General features: G+C 40.2%; 1 protein-coding gene across 1 annotated transcript in view; it reads right to left on the reverse strand.

The window, feature by feature from the left end:
- Window positions 1-18760, reverse strand: part of LOC126187388 (autophagy-related protein 2 homolog A) — a 495539-nt gene that overhangs the window by 207208 nt on the left and 269571 nt on the right. Inside the window, exons 22-23 of the mRNA XM_049928440.1 lie at window positions 17046-17230; window positions 3682-3869 (exon numbers count right to left, since the gene is read on the reverse strand). Of these exons, the coding sequence (XP_049784397.1) occupies window positions 3682-3869; window positions 17046-17230 (373 nt within the window). The remainder of the gene's footprint in view (window positions 1-3681; window positions 3870-17045; window positions 17231-18760) is intronic.

Consider the following 18760-nt stretch of genomic DNA (forward strand, 5'->3'; position numbering starts at 1 on the left):
CAATAAGCCTAGATACTAGACCTGTTCTCTCACTGCCACTTACTCCATTTCTGTCACAGGCATCCCCTATCCCATCAAAGACAGGACTTCATGTGAAAGCAGCCATGTGACCTACAAATTAAGGTGCAACCACTGCGCAGTTTTCTCCATGGACATGAAACTAACAAGCTGTATGTCCAAATGAAGACCACTGCCACACTGTGGGCATGGGAAAGCTCAACCAAGATTTGCTGAACATACTGCCCAACAAGATGTGCTTCACCTAAAGGACTGCATTATGGCTTGTAACATACAGATTCTTCCTACTAACACTAGCTTTTCTGAATTGTGCAGGTGGGATATCTTTCTACAACACATCCTTCATTCCTATAACCCACCTCGCCTCAGTCTTCACTAGTTTATATCCTCCACCTACCTGTTTTCGTCCCTGCTCACACTCCAGAACTACACATGCCTTCTATTCTGTCAACACACCTACAGGCTTTTCCACTTCTCTACCTCTCTCCTCCACCTTTTCGGCTCCCCTCCCCCTGTTCCCATCTCCAGCACAGTTTCCTAACTCTGCACTTAGCACCTGCATTCCACCATGTCCCTGCACACTCTCACATGTAGGCACAGCATCTTCCCTAAACCCTACCCTGCTATCCCTCTCTGCCTCATGCCATTTCCATACCCTCACCACCACTCCAGATTGCTGCTCACACCAAACATAGTTGCAGTCTACAGTCAGGCCACAGTCGCCAGAGACAGTGGTCACATGTGCACGAATTGTGCTGATGTGAAAGAGTGTGTGTGTGTGTGTGTGGTGTGTGTGTGTGTGTGTGTATTTTATTTCTGATGAAGGTCTTTTTGGTCTGAAAGCCTAAATGTTTAGCAGTCTTTTTTATTGTGCCTCCTCTATGAGGTAAGCAGCAATCTACCCTTTTCATAATATTGTTGTTACTCCATCCTGGACATTTTTAAAAAAAAAAAAAAAAAAAAAAAAAAAAAAAAAAAAAAAAAAAAAAAAAAAAAAAAAAAAAAAAGGAGGTTCAAATGGCTCTGAGCACTATGGGACTTAACTTCTCAGGTCATCAGTCCCCTAGAACTTAGAACTACTTAAACCTAACTAACCTAAGGACATCACACACATCCATGCCCGAGGCAGGATTTGAACCTGCGACCGTAGCGGTCGCGCGGTTCCAGACTGTAGCACCTAGAACCGCTCGGCCACTCCGGCCGGTGGACATTCCATTATTTCAATATTTCCAGTACCTCCAACAGAAAACCTAAGAGTAAATACTGCTTCATGTGTTTGTTAATAATGCACTGTGGACATGAGTAAAGTATACGATGATGTCACATCTCTACCAACATTCATTACAGGTAACAACACACGGTGTCACAAACATAGCTAGATTACCAACCAAACATGAGCCAGTGAATGATTTCTTCATCACCATGACAGAAGAAAACAATACAAATTGTATTTCATTGTAAAAATACAGCAACCAGCCACTTTTTAATGCGTTTTATTTATGCCAATATGCATTTCGGGTTTGCACCCATCTTCAGCTGGCAAATTACATGGATCTTCAGTTACTACAGTAGTACAATCTCGACAGCAGTTTGGATGCTGCAGCAGGCCTGTGCAAAAGCAACGATTCCAATCATTTACTTCAATTGTACCATTACTTCAATTGTAAATGATTGGAATCGTTGCTTTTGCACAGGCCTGCTGCAGCATCCAAACTGCTGTCGAGATTGTACTACTGTAGTAACTGAAGATCCATGTAATTTGCCAGCTGAAGATGGGTGCAAACCCGAAATGCATATTGGCATAAATAAAATGCATTAAAAAGTGGCTGGTTGCTGTATTTTTACGATGAAATATCATTATCCACGGCCACGGAGCTCAACAGTCCAAATATAATGGACAAATTGTTAATACAAATTGTTAACAGTACTAGTTTCTTTCCTGTCATGACGGAGATAGTCAACAGCCAATTTGTTTTGCAAGGTACTACAGCTAACCAGCACTGTTATCTTCAAGTGCTAAAATGAAAGTGGGTAGTACTTTGTAAAAAATGTCTGTATGGAGGTGATCAATGGATTGGCTTCTAGACCATGGAAATTCTTCCAATCAAATGGCTCTGGATGTTGAACAGCTTCTGACAAAAATAAAATGAAAACTTTTGGTGAGCACCTTCCTCTCGGGATCTGTGCTCTTTCCTGCTTCCTAGGGGTCTATTTCTGGAAGGAGACAAATTGTGCCACGTATATTAAACAGTGAAGTTTCTGCATGGGTGATTGTTGGTCAGATGATCAAAATAGTGTGTTGTAGACAAACCTAGTACATTGACTTCTCACTAGTGTCTGTCTGCTTAGCAACAAGGAAAGAATTCAGGTGACTTTTGGGACCTCCTGTTCAAGTTGAACAAATCACTGTCATCAAAAATAATCACAGTAACAGGTACCATTAATCATCTGGCTAGAACCCAGTCCCACATACTGTTCCTACATTGTTGCTTGGCTCATTGAATTCCCCCAAATGGCCTTACCATCAAATTACCTATCTCTAGCTGCCACCCCTCCTACCACAAGGACCTCCACCTGTTCAGAATCTGCCAATCCTTAGTCCTCACCAACATAGTCCTGCAAAACCATATCAACTACACCCAAACCTCATTTCAGTACCTTCTCTCCATCCGCAAAATTCTCCTGCTATGCAATCCCAAATTCTTGGAACCCATAACACACATTGAAACTGAATATAGATTTAAGTATTTTAAGTCTTTTCTGAAGGTACAGAGACAGCACAAGATGAATACAGTTAGCAGATCCGGAAGGGCATAGGTTGCAGCAGTTATTCGGAGATGATGAGGTTTGTGCAGGATAGAGTAACAGGGGAAGCTGCACCAAGCCAATCTTTGAACTGAATACCACGACTACAACAACAACAACAACAAGGTACATTTCGAGCCATGGTATCTCATCTTCAGCATCTGATCAAGAACCTGAAGATGAACCCCAAGGGCTCGAATTGCATTGTGTATTGAAATAAAAATCATGATTCGTGACAAAGGCAGTTTTTTTTTTTTTTTTTTTTTTTTTTTTTTTTTTTTTTTTTTTTTTTTTTTTTTTTTTTTTGTGTGTGTGTTCTGCTGATACTGAAGCATTTCAAAAATAGCTTTTGGATTCTGAGATATGAAAACAAACAGCTTCTTGATTTTATTTATGTTTCTTGGCACTGCAAATGGTATAATAGTTCTAATGATATAGTAATCCTAATATCAACGGAAAAATGAAATAACTTTTTCAGAGAAGGTGAAAAGAAAAATGAACACAAAATATGTATGTACTGATCTTAACATGAAGATGATAAATTAATCTATACCTTCTGCGACCTTTTCACTAGTTTTGAAACACGCCTAACAATACCACATTAAAATCAAACATTAAATAACTGTTTTATTAACTCAATAATGAGATGTATTACTTTAACTCTTGATCAAAAAATGAATAAATCAATCAATTTTAATTTCGCAAACCCATATTCGAAAACAATGACCTATTCTGTAGAAAAGTTATACTCATCACTGTATTAAGTCACATATAAATGGGTTAACTCAAATATCTTTGTGATAATTATGCTTCTTAATATAATATTTTTACTCAGTTATGAACTAAACACTACATTACCTGTAATCAACTGCACAGTCCCAGAGATGCATGTGCAACTCAGTTATAACTCCAGGAGGATCATATCCTGCAACTGGGTAATCTCTGACATCAAAGAAGTCCACAAACTGTGTGAACCAGCTTGTACTACTAGCACACATTCGGTGCCTTAATGTGGCCCCACGAAGACCTGCTGCTACTCGGAATGTCTGGAAATACAATCAACATATAAAACTGCAAGAAGTTTTATTTTTCTCCTTATAAAAATCCAAATTTATAAATAATCAAACAAAAGTTAACAATCACAGGAGATATAAGAAATGACAAAGAGTGTTAACATGAAAGACATAACAACAAAAAGGTAACAAAGTATGGGGAAAAAACAGGAAAATAGGAAAGCTGTGATAGATAAAAAAAGGAGTCCACTGAAACAATACTGAATAATGGCACCAGTCAGTAATACTGGTGTTTTATTACACTACACTATGCATTTATGGTCCCGTGGGCCCATCGAGAGGTGTATATTGATCGGGTTTTAGTACCTGAATAGTGTAAAATCGCTTAGACGTCTGTCTTCTGTTTTTGATTTGAATGGCCAGTGTCTGTTGGTCACAGCCAGTGTGCTCCCTGCCACCGTTGGATAAGCAGCTGCAGCAGCAAGTCGTATACTTTTAGCTCGCTTATTTGTTACATAGTTTAATTCTTAATTTCTTTGCGTGTTTTTGGTACTTGCGTTGTTTAATTCATAAATTTCGGGCGTATTATAGTATTTGAGAGTGTAGCATCGCATTTTAATACCTGAATAGTGTAAAATCGCGTAGTTTCCTTCCGTCGCCGAGCAGCGTGTCAGCAGTGTGCAAGTAGCAGCATTACTGCATCTATTAGGCAATCTTGTATTTTAATAACCGTTTAAATTTTGTGTCGAATTGTTTGTGCTCTCTGTAGATTAGTTCAGACGTTCTTTGCACAACAGTTTTTAGCATGGATAGGGACTGCAACTGCTGTGTTCGGATGCAGGCTGAGTTGGCATCCCTTCACTCCCAGCTTAAGGCAGTGTTGGCTTCGGTCACACAGCTTGAGGCTGTTGCCAATGGGCATCACTGTGGGGGTCCGGATGGGGGTTTGTCGGGGACGGCCAGCTCGTCCCACGCATCCCCCGATCGGACTATGCCCGGCACCAATGATGTGTGTCGCTATGGATCGGAGGAAATCCTCTCTGGCTTCCGGCGGCTATCTGATTTGGTGAAGACTGCCAGTCTCGCTAGCGGGATGAAAGCAGAGCTCACCATCTGCAGCATCGTCGACAGGACTGACTGCGGACATTTGGTACAGGGCCGAGTGGAGGGTCTGAATCAGAGGCTGAGACGGTTCTGGGACCGTGTGAGCTGCAGATTCCTCGACTTGCGCCATAGGGTGGTGGAGTTTCGGGTTCCGCTGGATAGGTCAGGAGTCCACTACACACAGCAAGCGGCTACACGGGTAGCAGGGGTTGTGTGGCGTGGACTGGGTGGCTTTTTAGGTTAGATGGCCTCGGGCAAGTACAGAAAGGGCAACAGCCTCAAAGGGTGCGGGGCAAAGTCTGACATGCGGGGACCAAGCAGAAATCGGTATTGTAATTGTAAACTGTCAAAGCTGCATTGGTAAAGTGCCAGAACTTCAAGCGCTGGTAGAAAGCACCGAAGCTGAAATCGTCATAGGTACAGAAAGCTGGCTGAAGCCAGAGATAAATTCTGCCAAAATTTTTACAAAGGCACAGACGGTGTTTAGAAAGGATAGATTGCATGCAACCGGTGGTGGCGTGTTTGTCGCTGTTAGTAGTAGTTTATCCTGTAGTGAAGTAGAAGTGGATAGTTCCTATGAATTATTATGGGTGGAGGTTACACTCAACAACCAAGCTAGGTTAATAGTTGGCTCCTTTTACCTACCTCCCGACTCAGCAGCATTAGTGGCAGAACAACTGAGAGAAAATTTGGAATACATTTCACATAAATTTTCTCAGCATGTTATAGTTTTAGGTGGAGATTTCAATTTACCAGATATAGACTGGGACACTCAGATGTTTAGGACGGGTGGTAGGGACAGAGCATTGAGTGACATTATACTGAGTGCACTATCCGAAAATTACCTCGAGCAATTAAACAGAGAACCGACTCATGGAGATAACATCTTGGACCTACTCATAACTAACAGACCCGAACTTTTCGACTCTGTAAGTGCAGAACAGGGAATCAGTGATCATAAAGCCGTTGCTGCATCCCTGAATATGGAAGTTAATAGGAATATAAGAAAAGGGAGGAAAGTTTATCCGTTTAGCAAGAGTAATAGAAGGCAGATTTCAGACTACTTAACAGATCAAAACAAAAATTTCTGTTCCGACACTGACAATGTTGAGTGTTTATGGAAAAAGTTCAAGGCAATCGTAAAATGCGCTTTAGACAGGTACGTGTCGAGTAAAACTGTGAGGGACGGGAAAAACCCACCATGGTTCACCAACAAAGTTAGGAAACTACTGCGAAAGCAAAGAGGGCTTCACTCCAAGTTAATTTGCAGCCAAAACCTCTCAGACAAACAGAAGCTAAACGATGTCAAAGTTAGCGTAAGGAGAGCTATGCGTGAAGCGTTCAGTGAATTCGAAAGTAAAATTCTATGTACCGACTTGACAGAAAATCCTAGGAAGTTCTGGTCTTATGTTGAATCAGTAAGTGGCTCGAAACAGCATATCCAGACACTCCGGGATGATGATGGTATTGAAACATAGGATGACACGCATAAAGGTGAAATACTAAGCACCTTTTTCCAAAGCTGTTTCACAGAGGAAGACCACACTGCAGTTCCTTCTCTAAATCCTCGCACAAACCAAAAAATGGCTGACATCGAAATAAGTGTCCCAGGAATAGAAAAGCAACTGGAATCACTCAACAGAGGAAAGTCCACTGGAGCTGACGGGATACCAATTCAATTCTACACAGAGTACACGAAAGAACTTGCCCCCCTTCTAACAGCCATGTACCGCAAGTCTCTAGAGGAACGGAAGGTTCCAAATGATTGGAAAAGAACACAGGTAGTCCCAGCCTCCAACAAGGGTCGTCGAGCAGATGCGCAAAACTATAGACCTATATCTCTGACGTCGATCTGTTGTAGAATTTTAGAACATGTTTTTTGCTCACGTATCGTGTCGTTTTTGGAAACCCAGAATCTACTCTGTAGGAATCAACATGGATTCCGGAAACAGCGATTGTGTGAGACCCAACTCGCTTTATTTGTTCATGAGACCCAGCAAATATTAGATAAAGGCTCCCAGGTAGATGCTATTTTCCTTGACTTCTGGAATGCGTTCGATACAGTTCCACACTGTCGCCTGATAAACAAAGTAAGAGCCTACGGAATATCAGACCAGCTGTGTGGCTGGATTGAAGAGATTTTAGCAAACAAAACACAGCATGCTGTTATCAATGGAGAGACATCTACAGACGTTAAGGTAACCTCTGGCATGCCACAAGGGAGTGTTATGGGACCATTGCTTTTCACCATATATATAAATGACCTAGTAGATAGTGTCGGAAATTCCATGTGGCTTTTCGCGGATGATGCTGTAGTATACAGAGAAGTTGCAGCATTAGAAAATTGTAGCGAAATGCAGGAAGATCTGCAGCGGATAGGCACTTGGTGCAGGGAGTGGCAACTGACCCTTAACACAGATAAATGTAATGTATTGCGAATACATAGAAAGAAGGATCCTTTATTGTATGATTATATGATAGTGGAACAAACACTGGTAGCAGTTACTTCTGTAAAACATCTGGGAGTACGCGTGCGGAATGATTTGAAGTGGAATGATCACATAAAATTAACTGTTGGTAAGGCGGGTACCAGGTTGAGATTCATTGTGAGAGTCCTTAGAAAATGTAGTCCATCAACAAAGGAGGTGGCTTACAAAACACTCGTTCGACCTATACTTGAGTATTGCTCATCTGTGTGGGATCCGTACCAGATCGGGTTGACGGAGGAGATAGAGAAGATCCAAAGAAGAGCGGCGCGTTTCGTCACTGGGTTATTTGGTAACCATGATAGCATTACGGAGATGTTTAACAAACTCAAGTGGCAGACTCTGCAAGAGAGGCGCTCTGCATCGCGGTGTAGCTTGCTCGCCAGGTTTCGAGAGGGTGCGTTTCTGGATGAGGTATCGAATATATTGCTTCCCCCTACTTATACATCCCGAGGAGATCACGAATGTAAAATTAGAGAGATTCGAGTGCGACTGGAACAGAAAAGGGAGGTAATGACAGTGGCACATAAAGTGCCCTCCACCACACGCCGTTGGGTGACTTGCGGAGTATAAATGTAGATGTAGATGTAGATGTATTTACCATAAGCCCTGAAATGCATAGTACATCTCAATGAAACACAAATATTTGTAACTGAGCATGTTGTTCAATATATTTTCAGTATATTTAGCACAGTTATATCCACAGCTGCAAAACACGGATCAAATTAAAGAAAATAAGTACTTAAGATAAACATTACTGTTCATAATGGAAAGCCATAAGTCAAGGAGAACAGAAAGGAGAACTTTGGTAAGAATGGTGGGATCTGGAAAGGAAATGAGGAAAGGTACAATACACTTTGGGAGCAGTGGTCGTGAAATGTACAAATACAAATATCAGTGTCTGATGACAGGATGGGGTAAACCAAAATATGTGAAAAATTTAAACATGTGTTAATGTGAAGCTACATGATGATGATGATGATGTTTGGTTTGTGGGGCGCTCAACAGCGTGGTTATCAGCGCCCGTACAATTACCCAATCTTTGCTCAGCCCAATTGCGCCACTTTCCTGGATGATGATGAAATGATGAGGACAACACAAACACCCAGTCATCTCGATGTGTAGCTACAGGGCATCTGTAGCGGCACTTACATTTTTGAATCTAACTTCTTCTTTTTTTGCCACAGTATAGCGCCACACTGAAGAAAAAGCTTGATAGTGGCACAGGTATCTACATACATACTCCACGAGTTACCATACACTGCAGTGTAGAGGGTACCTTGTTCCACTACTGGTCATTTTCTTTCCTGCTCCATTCATTAATGGAGCAAGCAAAAAATGACCGCCTACATGCCTAAATGTGAGCCCTAATTGCTCTTACCTTGTCTTTGTGGTTGTTATGTGAAATGTATGCTGGCAACATTAGAATCAGTATTCAGTCACGTGCAAATGGTGGCTCTATAAATTTTATCAATAGTGTTTCATTAACAGGATGTTGACTCCCATCCAGGGATTCCCATTAGAGTTCATGAAGCATATCCATAATGTTTTGACGGTGTCAGTGTTGAGACAGGGATTAGTGATCATGATGTCATTACGACTATGGTTAAGAAAGTTAAAAAGTTAGTCAAGATGGCTAGGAGAGTATTCTTACCAGAAAGAGCAGATAAGCAGTTGTTAGCATCCCACTTAGTAAATTAATCGACTTCATTTACTTCCGGTAGGATGGACGTGGAAGAATTATGGGCAAATTTTAAACACATTGTAAATCACGCATTGGAGAAGTATGCGCCGAAAAAGTGGGTTACAGACGGAAAAGACCCACTGTGGTTTAACAGTGCAATTTGGAGAATGCTCAGGAAGCAAAGACAGTTGCACTCGTGGTACAAGAAAGATCGGGAGAGCGAGGACAGGCAAAAGTTAGTAGAGATTTGTGCTGCTGTAAAAAGAGCAATGCGCGAAGCATACAACCACTACCACCGTCATACCTTAGCAAAAGATCTTGCTGAAAAACCAAGGAAATTCTGGTCTTACGTAAAATCGGTAAGCGGGTTGAAGGCTTCCATCCAGTCACTCACTGATCAGTCTGGCCTGGCAATGGAAGACAGCAAAACGAAAGCTGAAATTTTAAATTTAGCATTTGAGAAATTTTTCACGCAGTAGGATCGTACAAACATACTGCCGTTTGAGTCTCGTACAGATTCTTGTATGGAGGACATAGTGATAGACATCCCTGGGGTTGTGAAGCAGCTGAATGGGTTGAAAATAAATAAATCGCCAGGTCCTGATGGGATTCCAATTTGTTTTTACAGAGAGTACTCTACTGCATTGGCTCCTTACTTAGCTTGCATTTATCACGAATCTCTTGCCCAACATAAAGTCCCGAGCGACTGTGAAAAAGCGCAGGTGACGCCTGTATATAAGAAGGGTAGGATGGATCCTCAAAATTATAGACCAATATCCTTAACATTGGTTTGTTGCAGGATTCTCGAAGATATTCTCAGTTCGAATATAATGAATTTCCTTGAGACAGAGAAGTTGCTGTCCACGCATCGGCATGGCCTCAGAAGGCATCGCTCCTGCGAAACGCAACTCGCCCTTTTTTCACATGATATCTTGTGAACCATGGATGAAGGGTATCAGACGGATGCCATATTCCTTGACTTCCGGAAAGCATTTGACTCGGTGCCCCACTGTAGACTCCTAACTAAGGTACGAGCATATGGGACTGGTTCCCAATATATTCTTAAGTAATAGAACCCAGTACGTTGTCATTGATGGTGAGTGTTCATCGGAGGTGAGGGTATCATCTGGAGTGCCCCAGGGAAGTTTGGTAGGTCTGCTGTTGTTTTCTATCTACATAAATGATCTTTTGGATAGGGTGGATAGCAATGTGCGGCTGTTTGCTGATGATGCTGTGGTGTACGGGAAGGTGTCATCGTTGAGTGACTGTAGGAGGATACAAGATGACTTGGAAAGGATTTGTGATTGGTGTAAAGAATGGAAGCTAACTCTAAATATAGATAAACGTAAATGAATAGGAAAAAGAATCCTGTAATGTTTGAATACTCCATTAGTAGCACTTGACACAGTCACGTCGATTAAATATTTGGGCATAACATTGCAGAGCGATATGAAGTGGGACAAGCATGTAATGGCAGTTGTGGGGAAGGTGGGTAGTTGTCTTCGGTTCATTGGTAGAATTTTGGGAAGATGTGGTTCATCTGTAAAGGAGACCGCTTATAAAACACTAATACGGCCTATTCTTGAGTACTGCTCGAGCCTTTGGGATCCCTATCAGGTCGGATTGAGGGAGGACATAGAAGCAATTCAGAGGTGGGCTGCTAGATTTGTTACTGGTAGGTTTGATCATCATGCGAGTGTTACAGAAATGCTTCAGGAACTTGGGTGGGAGTCTCTAGAGGAAAGGAGGTGTTCTTTTCGTGAATCGCTACTGAGGAAATTTAGAGAACCAGCATTTGAGGCTGACTGCAGTACAATTTTACTACCGCCAACTTATACTTCACAGAAAGACCACAAAGATAAGATAAGAGATATTAAGGCTCGTACGGAGGCATATAGGCAGTCATTTTTCCCTCGTTCTGTTTGGGAGTGAAACAGGGAGAGAAAATACTAGTTGTGGTACGAGGTACCCTCCGCCACACACCGTATGGTGGATTGCGAAGTATGTATGCAGATTTAGATGTAGCTGTTTCTGCTGAAATCTTCTTGAGGTTCCATCTGGAAGGCTGTAATGAAATTCCACAACACTCTGGCAAGTGTTCTCTCTCAACATCTACTGGCAAGATTATTTGGGGATGCTATACATACAGCTGAGCAGTTGCTGCCTCTTTATCACCCCATCCATCAAGCACAGGGATCAGAGAGTGGTGGGGAGGGGGTGGGAGGCAGACCACCATTCAATTCTTGGTGCAATCGGTCCTTCGTAGAATAACACACCAACAAGCTCTGGGTGTGGTCTTGGTATATAGCTGCAAGTGCAAAGGTTCCATGTCTAACTTAGCTGTTGACGAGACTGTCATGGAACCTTATCTCAATTGCTAATGCTCTCCCAAAAGCAACAAGTTTGGCACAATGTTTTTGTTGGCAGGATCATAGGACATGCAGTCAACAGAAAGAAGACCCACACAGATCTGTACCTTCAAGCAAAGAGCTGTCATCAGCCAGCACAACGGTACATTGTTCTAACAACTCTAGTTCAAATGGCATATGCCATTTGTGAATATGTGATCTCTCAGGTTTTGTTGGCAAGACTGTTTAATGTTGTGCTTCCAATTGTTGTTTCTGACTCAGCAGAACACCCAGAAACACATCATTAAACTTAAACATGTGCTTCACCAGAATTGATAGTCAGATGCAGGTTAGACGTGCACTGAAGAAAACAATTGTTACAGCCACCTGTACAGAAGAGGTGGAGAAAGGGAATGAGAAACTCTGCTTTATTCCCTATATATTAGACCTTCTTAAGCTAAAATTGTGAGAAACCTTGAAAAAATAACCTCAAAAACCACGTTTTGAGCACCATAAAAAATGAAAGATATGCTTGGTTCTGTAAAGAACAAACTGCAATTGCAAATCCTGATGTATATATATATAGCATCACGTGTAAATATGGCCTCCAGTACAATGGGCAAACACAGCACTGCATTTTGCAAAATTGCATGGAGCAGATTAGAAGTGTATGTCTGGGGTGTAAAGATATATCAGCAGTGGCACAACACAGCCACAACAACAAGCACACATTCCAATTTTAGAAAACAAAAATGTTGTGCCAATTCAGTGGCTTTTGGGAGAGCATTATTAAAGAACCAATTGAGATAATGCTCCAGGAGAATCTCGTCAACAGGGATGAGAGCCACCAGCTACATTCGGCATGGACTTGGGCTAACAGCTATATGGTGAAACCCCACAAAGCAGCTAAAGCTTTGCAAGTGCAGGAAGGACTGAATGTGCCAACAATTGAACAGCAGTCCACCCCCACTGCAGGTCATCGACATCAACGTGAAGGGGAATGGTCGGCGGGGTGGAGTATGGCTGCTGCTCAGGTATGTATATGGAATGTACATGTAATCTTGATACTTTGCCAGTAGATTATGAGAGTGTCACTCATTGAAACATCACAAAATTTCAAAGCAGCTACCTGGCTTGAAGCCCGAGAAGATTTTATCAGCAGTATATGCTAGAGAAGCCTACATTCACATATCTCCACGACACTCGTGTGTTCGTTGAACCTACTGGTAATGAGTCTAGCTGCTTCAATGTTGTCCTTCAATGTGACCAACTAGACATCCTAAACACTCGAGCAGTACAACAGCTGTACTCGAGAATGGGTTGCAGTAGTGTTCTGTAAGTGTTCTTCATAGATGAGTTACACTTTCCTAGAATTCTCCAAATAAACTGAGGTCAACCATTCATCTTCCCTGCTGTTGACCTAACATGCTTGTTCCATTTAATATCACTTTGCAGCATTTCACTTTGATATTTAATCAATGTAACTGTGTCGAGAAACACGCCACTAATACTCCATTAAAAAATTACAGGATTGTTTCTCCAATTCATCTGCATTAACTTACACTTTTCTACATTTAGACCAAGCTGCCATTCATCAAACAAAATAGAAATTCTGTCTAAGTCATCCTGTATCCATCTACAGTTACTTGATGATGATATTTTCCCATACAATACAGCATCAGCAGCAGTCGCAGATCGCTGTTCACATTATCTGTCAGATAATTTATGTATATAGAGAACATGAAGACTCCTATCAAACTTCTCTGGGGCACTCTTGATGAATCTTTTTGTCTCTGATGAACACTCACTGCCAGGACATCATACTGGGTTCTATCACCTCTTCGAGCTGCTCACATATCTGAGAACTTATTCTGTATGCTTGGACCTTTGTTAACAGTCTGGAGCAGGGCACTGTGTCACTAGGAAAATGGGATCAACCCACAGTCTTCTACCTACGGTTCGCAGGACATTGTGCAAGGAAAGGGCAGGCAGAGTTTCACACAAGTGTCAGACTACAAACACAAAAGTCCAAATTTTGATTTCCTGTTGGTCTCCTACAGTTACCTTGACCTTTGTCTCTGTCAGTTCTTTGTGTATGTGAAATAATTAAGGAACATAATGGTTGAGATTACATTTTAAATAGTACACTGCCCTATACTGGTTTGGATGAGTCAGAGGAAGATAAAGGCGTCTCTCTATCAATGTAACTATGCATGATAAAGCACTGTGATGTAAAAATCAGTCTTTAGCTAGACAACAACTAGATTATCCTATTATAGTGTGGACACTTCAACATGGCAGCTGGTCACGAGTGTAAACAAGTGAGAAGTCGTGAAAGAAGAGGAGAGACATGGCGGAACAAGCCCTGGCCCCACCTCTCAAGCACTGCCCATGTTCTGTGCTACTGCAAAAGTAGGACTGATACATAGTGACAGTGACTGACACACTTTCTTTGAGTCATGAGAGTTGTACTGAAACCCTAGAGTGGACCTAGAGTAGCCTTTCCATTCATTTCAAACTCCAGTCTGTTCAGAAAACAGATTCCATGCCCACACAAATTCAACTATGTTCCTCTGTCCACCTGAAAAACTGAGTCAGCATTCCCCCACGATGAACGAGATGAGCTCAGCAGAACAAAAAGACATTACAATCATGCATTTTACATCTTGACATATGATTTGCTAGTGAAAGCAGTAACCGGTGATCATGTGTTGCAGTTATTTCCTTTTATTACTACCAACACACTGAGTCCTCTAAGTAAGATTTGTGTAGTATGCATTACTTATAAAGAATGTGTTAGCTGCCTTTTTAAGCAGATATATTTTAATAATCTTTTACATTTCCTTTGGTAATTTACTATATAATTTTATTCCTTGATATAAAATGCTGTTTTGAGTTTTTTTTATTTGTATTTCTTGGGTAAATGCATGTGAAAGATGGCACATGTTCCATTACTACGTATAGAACTCTTAGTGAAATACTGAGTATTACTTTCCCTGATATGCAAACAGATTCGTAAATGCACTCATTTGGTGCAGTAAGGATGCAGTTTTTTAAAAAGCTCTCTACAACAAGCTCAAAATACTCCCAGTTATTATCCTTACAGCCTTTCTCCCCAGTTTAAAAACTGTGTCCATGTTTTGTGTCTTTGACAGCCAGAAAAAATCCCATAACTAAGAATTAAGTGTTCATTGGAACTGTGTGTCAACAAGAGATGACATTCTTTTTGCCAGTATCTTTGTGTATTCATTCCATGTTAACTGATGATCAATATTCATCCCCAAAACTTTGTGTTTGTTACACATCTTTAGATTTATCATCTATGCTTAATGTAACAGAGTTATTCCCCCTCTTTATGCTCAAGTGAATATTGTTTGTTTTCTTTGTGCTCAATCTCACTTTATTACATACTGCCCAATCACAAACATTCTTGACAGTATAAACGATGGAACAATTTTAACCAGTATATATTAATAGTTTTATTCCTTTACTACACCATGCATTGTAAATTACATCACTGGCCAGTTTCAGACTTATGCCATTATCAAATGCTTGATTTGCTATGTGTGTGTCACATTTAAAACCTAATATGAAACAAAATTTTTAAATGTGAATCACATACACCAAAATCATATATTTGATAATGCCCTATGGCTGAAACTGGATAGTACTGTAATTTACAAGCATGGTGCTTTAAAGGAATAAAACTGACAGCCTACAGTGGTTAAAATGGTTCCATCACTACACAATACAATGCTTGAGGAAGACCGAGTCACAATTTTGTTGGCTTCATAATATACCTGATCTGGAGGTCATTAGAAAAAGAGAAGAGAGATTGGACTATGTACTGTGGGATGTAGACAGGCATTGCTCCTCCTTGCCAAACATGCAACTGGCATAGGATACAAAAATACCAATACTTGTACAAAATACCCTCCATTATATATTGTGCAGGGGCTTGCAGAACTTATACGTAGCTGTGTGTTGATGCCATTAGCAGTAAAAATGCATGAAGGTGTCTTTTACTGGTGATAAACAATTCACAAGGAGACAGTTATGAATACAAACGCAGTGATCATCTTAAAAGTTGAGCTAAACACCACTGGGCTGTGCTAGGCACAGTTACATATTTGGTATTATGCCACTGCCCACATCCAATGTGAGGTCCTGTTCATACAAACAGCTATTTTTTAACACTGAAGATCAAACACCAATCTTCTAGATTACTAATCCAACACTTACCAAATGACACATCTATCAAAATGCTGACAATTCTGGAAAAGATCTTCAGCTTGTTAAAGTAACGAAGAAATTTGTAACACCTTGTAATTCAAATGATAAAATGGTAATGTTAACAGAATCTTCCATCGGTTCTCGGTAGAACAACATTAATATAAATAATAAAATAATATAATAAATATAACAATATAATAAATATTGTAGAACAAAAGCAAACTGGTGCTTTTCATTTATTATAAAATGGTAACATGTTCAGAGTTGTATTAAAGAATAGCTTTTGAGATTTCAAAGACACATCCCCAGTTAGTGGTTACTAAAAAGGTTAAAAGGTATGTCTTATGTGAAGCTACATCTTATGATCAATATGGCAGTCACCTCCCGTGAGATCATTGTTTCATGTCGATCATGAGGCAAACCCTCATACAAAATAATTCCTCCTCTAATGTTATTCCAGTTAGCTAAACATTCCAGTTATTTTGATATGAGTACAAAATACAAAAGTTTAATCTTCCTTTATTCTAATATGGCCTGCCCAACATACCTGTTTCAACACACAGCTCCCCTAGAAATTATCAGTAAAATTTCTCAGCCCTTAGTGATCACAATGATATTTTATGTAGTCAAATTTCTATTTTTGTCTTAGTGATACCTCATCACGGTGTATCCTATTCATAATGCAAGAAAAGCATTCATTTCCATATTCATTGATAACAATCTGCAGAATCTATTAACCACATCCCCTGGCAAGGCTGATGTTATTTCCTGATATTCACCTTTTATAGGAAGCCACTCACTATAACAATGTTATGTTCTTCTTAATTATCCTTTCAATGCATCTTTCTTCCAACATTGAATAATTACTCTCCCTCTTCATCCCTCTATGGCACATACTTTGAATTGACTTCTCCCCATCGGCAAATCTTCTTCAATGCTTTAGCTAGTCTATACCTTCACTGTATGGAACACTTCTTTAAATGAAAACGGCACCTGGTGAGAAAACTTTTAAACACGTGCAAAAGACTATTCAACACTCTATCTTGTCACGACTGTAAATCAGAGAGTAATGACACACACATGCATGCAGCAGCTGCTCAGAATATGAACTATCTTCCAGCAGAGGCAGGCACTTCAAAATCAGATGAGACACCTACATCTAGGTCTGCACTTCTAGAACCCCGTACATAGCATCCAGAAGTCAAGCTGTTGCTACATTCATTATTTGTACTGGGTTCCAATTTCTGTTGATCTCTTCCCAGCTGTCACTTTTTTCTTTTTCCTAATCTCCCCTTTCAGTGTTCGTGTCAAACTGGAAACGTTACTGTCATGAAATAAGTTTTAACAAGTTCACCTTAAGATTGAGAATGCTGTCATCAAGCTGTATCTTGATGGCCATCGTAAGCATGTCTCCTCCTGCAGCAGAATGGTTCACTAGTGCTTCTCCTTCAGACTTGTATATTGTTAGATCTAGATGGCTTGGAGGTGGTGATCCGTACATTCTGAGGGGTGGTGCTATTGTAGGTGTCCGTACTAAACCTGTGGAACATGCAAGTTTAACCTTGATCTTATACATTCCTGAAGACTGAAAATAAAGGCACAAAATATAACATGTCAAAACTTCTTAAAATAAACATTCTTGGCAAACAAAGTTGACAAAGAAAATTTATCTGTAACACTCAGAGTGAATTTAGGAACTAGATTTATTGTTGATTCACGTCAAAAGCTACAGGATACTGATACAAACAATATATAAGTTAATTGTTAAATTCTAAGTTAATTGTTAAATTCTAAGTTAATTGTTAAATTTTAATGGCACAGCAAGCATCAAAATCAAAAGATTAAAAATACATTAAGCTTCAGAGAAGGTCTCACAAGTGAAGGACAAAAACACTTACTAACAAAGTAGATCATTCAATAGAACTGTATAATTGTTTGTTAGCAAAGTACAGTAGTTTTCAATTACACTTATAAAAATTTGAAAAAGCTTGCCCAGAAAATATAAACAGCGAACTTACATGCCTGCTAAACTTATGTGTACATTATAAACTTGACGTACTGGTCCTTCTTATAGTAATAGATAAAACTCGTGTATTAAAAGCTTGAGTGGTGCATACATTTGAATTGCCACAAGGAGGTATGCTACAGCCAAGTACCAGATTTAACCATCTGTAGTGTGTTATCCTCACACCAAGTCATTCCCCATTCCACTGATGGTAGAGTTTCTACATGAATATCCAGGTTACAGAGTGCACGGACATGGGAGGGGAAGGGGCATATAATGTCACGGGGTCTACTATAAGCATCCATAGCAGAGGATCCTCCTAATTTCCTACCCTGAATTCTGCACCCAATGATGATGGTGACAATAATGATAATGACTGTCAGATTTGAGTGCACAACATTATGGTTATCAAACTGAATAACTTTCACTCTATTATTACCTAAAATTCTAGTCGCATACTCATTTAAATCGAGAGCATCCCTTCTGTCAGTATGCAAAATACAATCAATTAAAAAATGTTTCACTGACAAAAGTATATAATGAGCAAACGAATAGGTGGGCAACTGCATCAAACATTCATGGGGTGTGGTCAGTATGTGAAAATGTAAGATGATGTTAATATCTTTTTTGTGGTTGCTTGGAGATACTTGTTAGGGAATGCATATATCAGAGCTTACTGACACTCACATAAACATTTTGTTTTCCTACTAGCATACTAATTTTTAGTTCATCAGCACGGTAACGGGTGCAGCAGAACAGTACACTGTGCTAATGTCAGGTACCCACAATCCTCCCTTGCCACTTTAACAGCCATTTCATTCACCTGGATTTTCACCTTTCTTGGTATAAACTTAATTCCGCAACCTTTCCTTGCTGTTATAACTGGCAAAGGGTATTCTTCATATTCTGGGCAGCTTTGTCTACTGGGTAGAACTGGTGGATGGTACAAACAGCAAATTGGAAATTGGTGCAGATGTGGAATTTCTTGCTTCAGCCATGTCTCATTTGCTCCAATACCTTCAAGATTTCATATCATCTAGTGTTGAAACAGTGAACTGATTTGA

This window comes from Schistocerca cancellata, chromosome 5 (assembly GCF_023864275.1).
Source record: "Schistocerca cancellata isolate TAMUIC-IGC-003103 chromosome 5, iqSchCanc2.1, whole genome shotgun sequence".
In the NCBI taxonomy this organism is placed as follows: domain Eukaryota; kingdom Metazoa; phylum Arthropoda; class Insecta; order Orthoptera; family Acrididae; genus Schistocerca; species Schistocerca cancellata.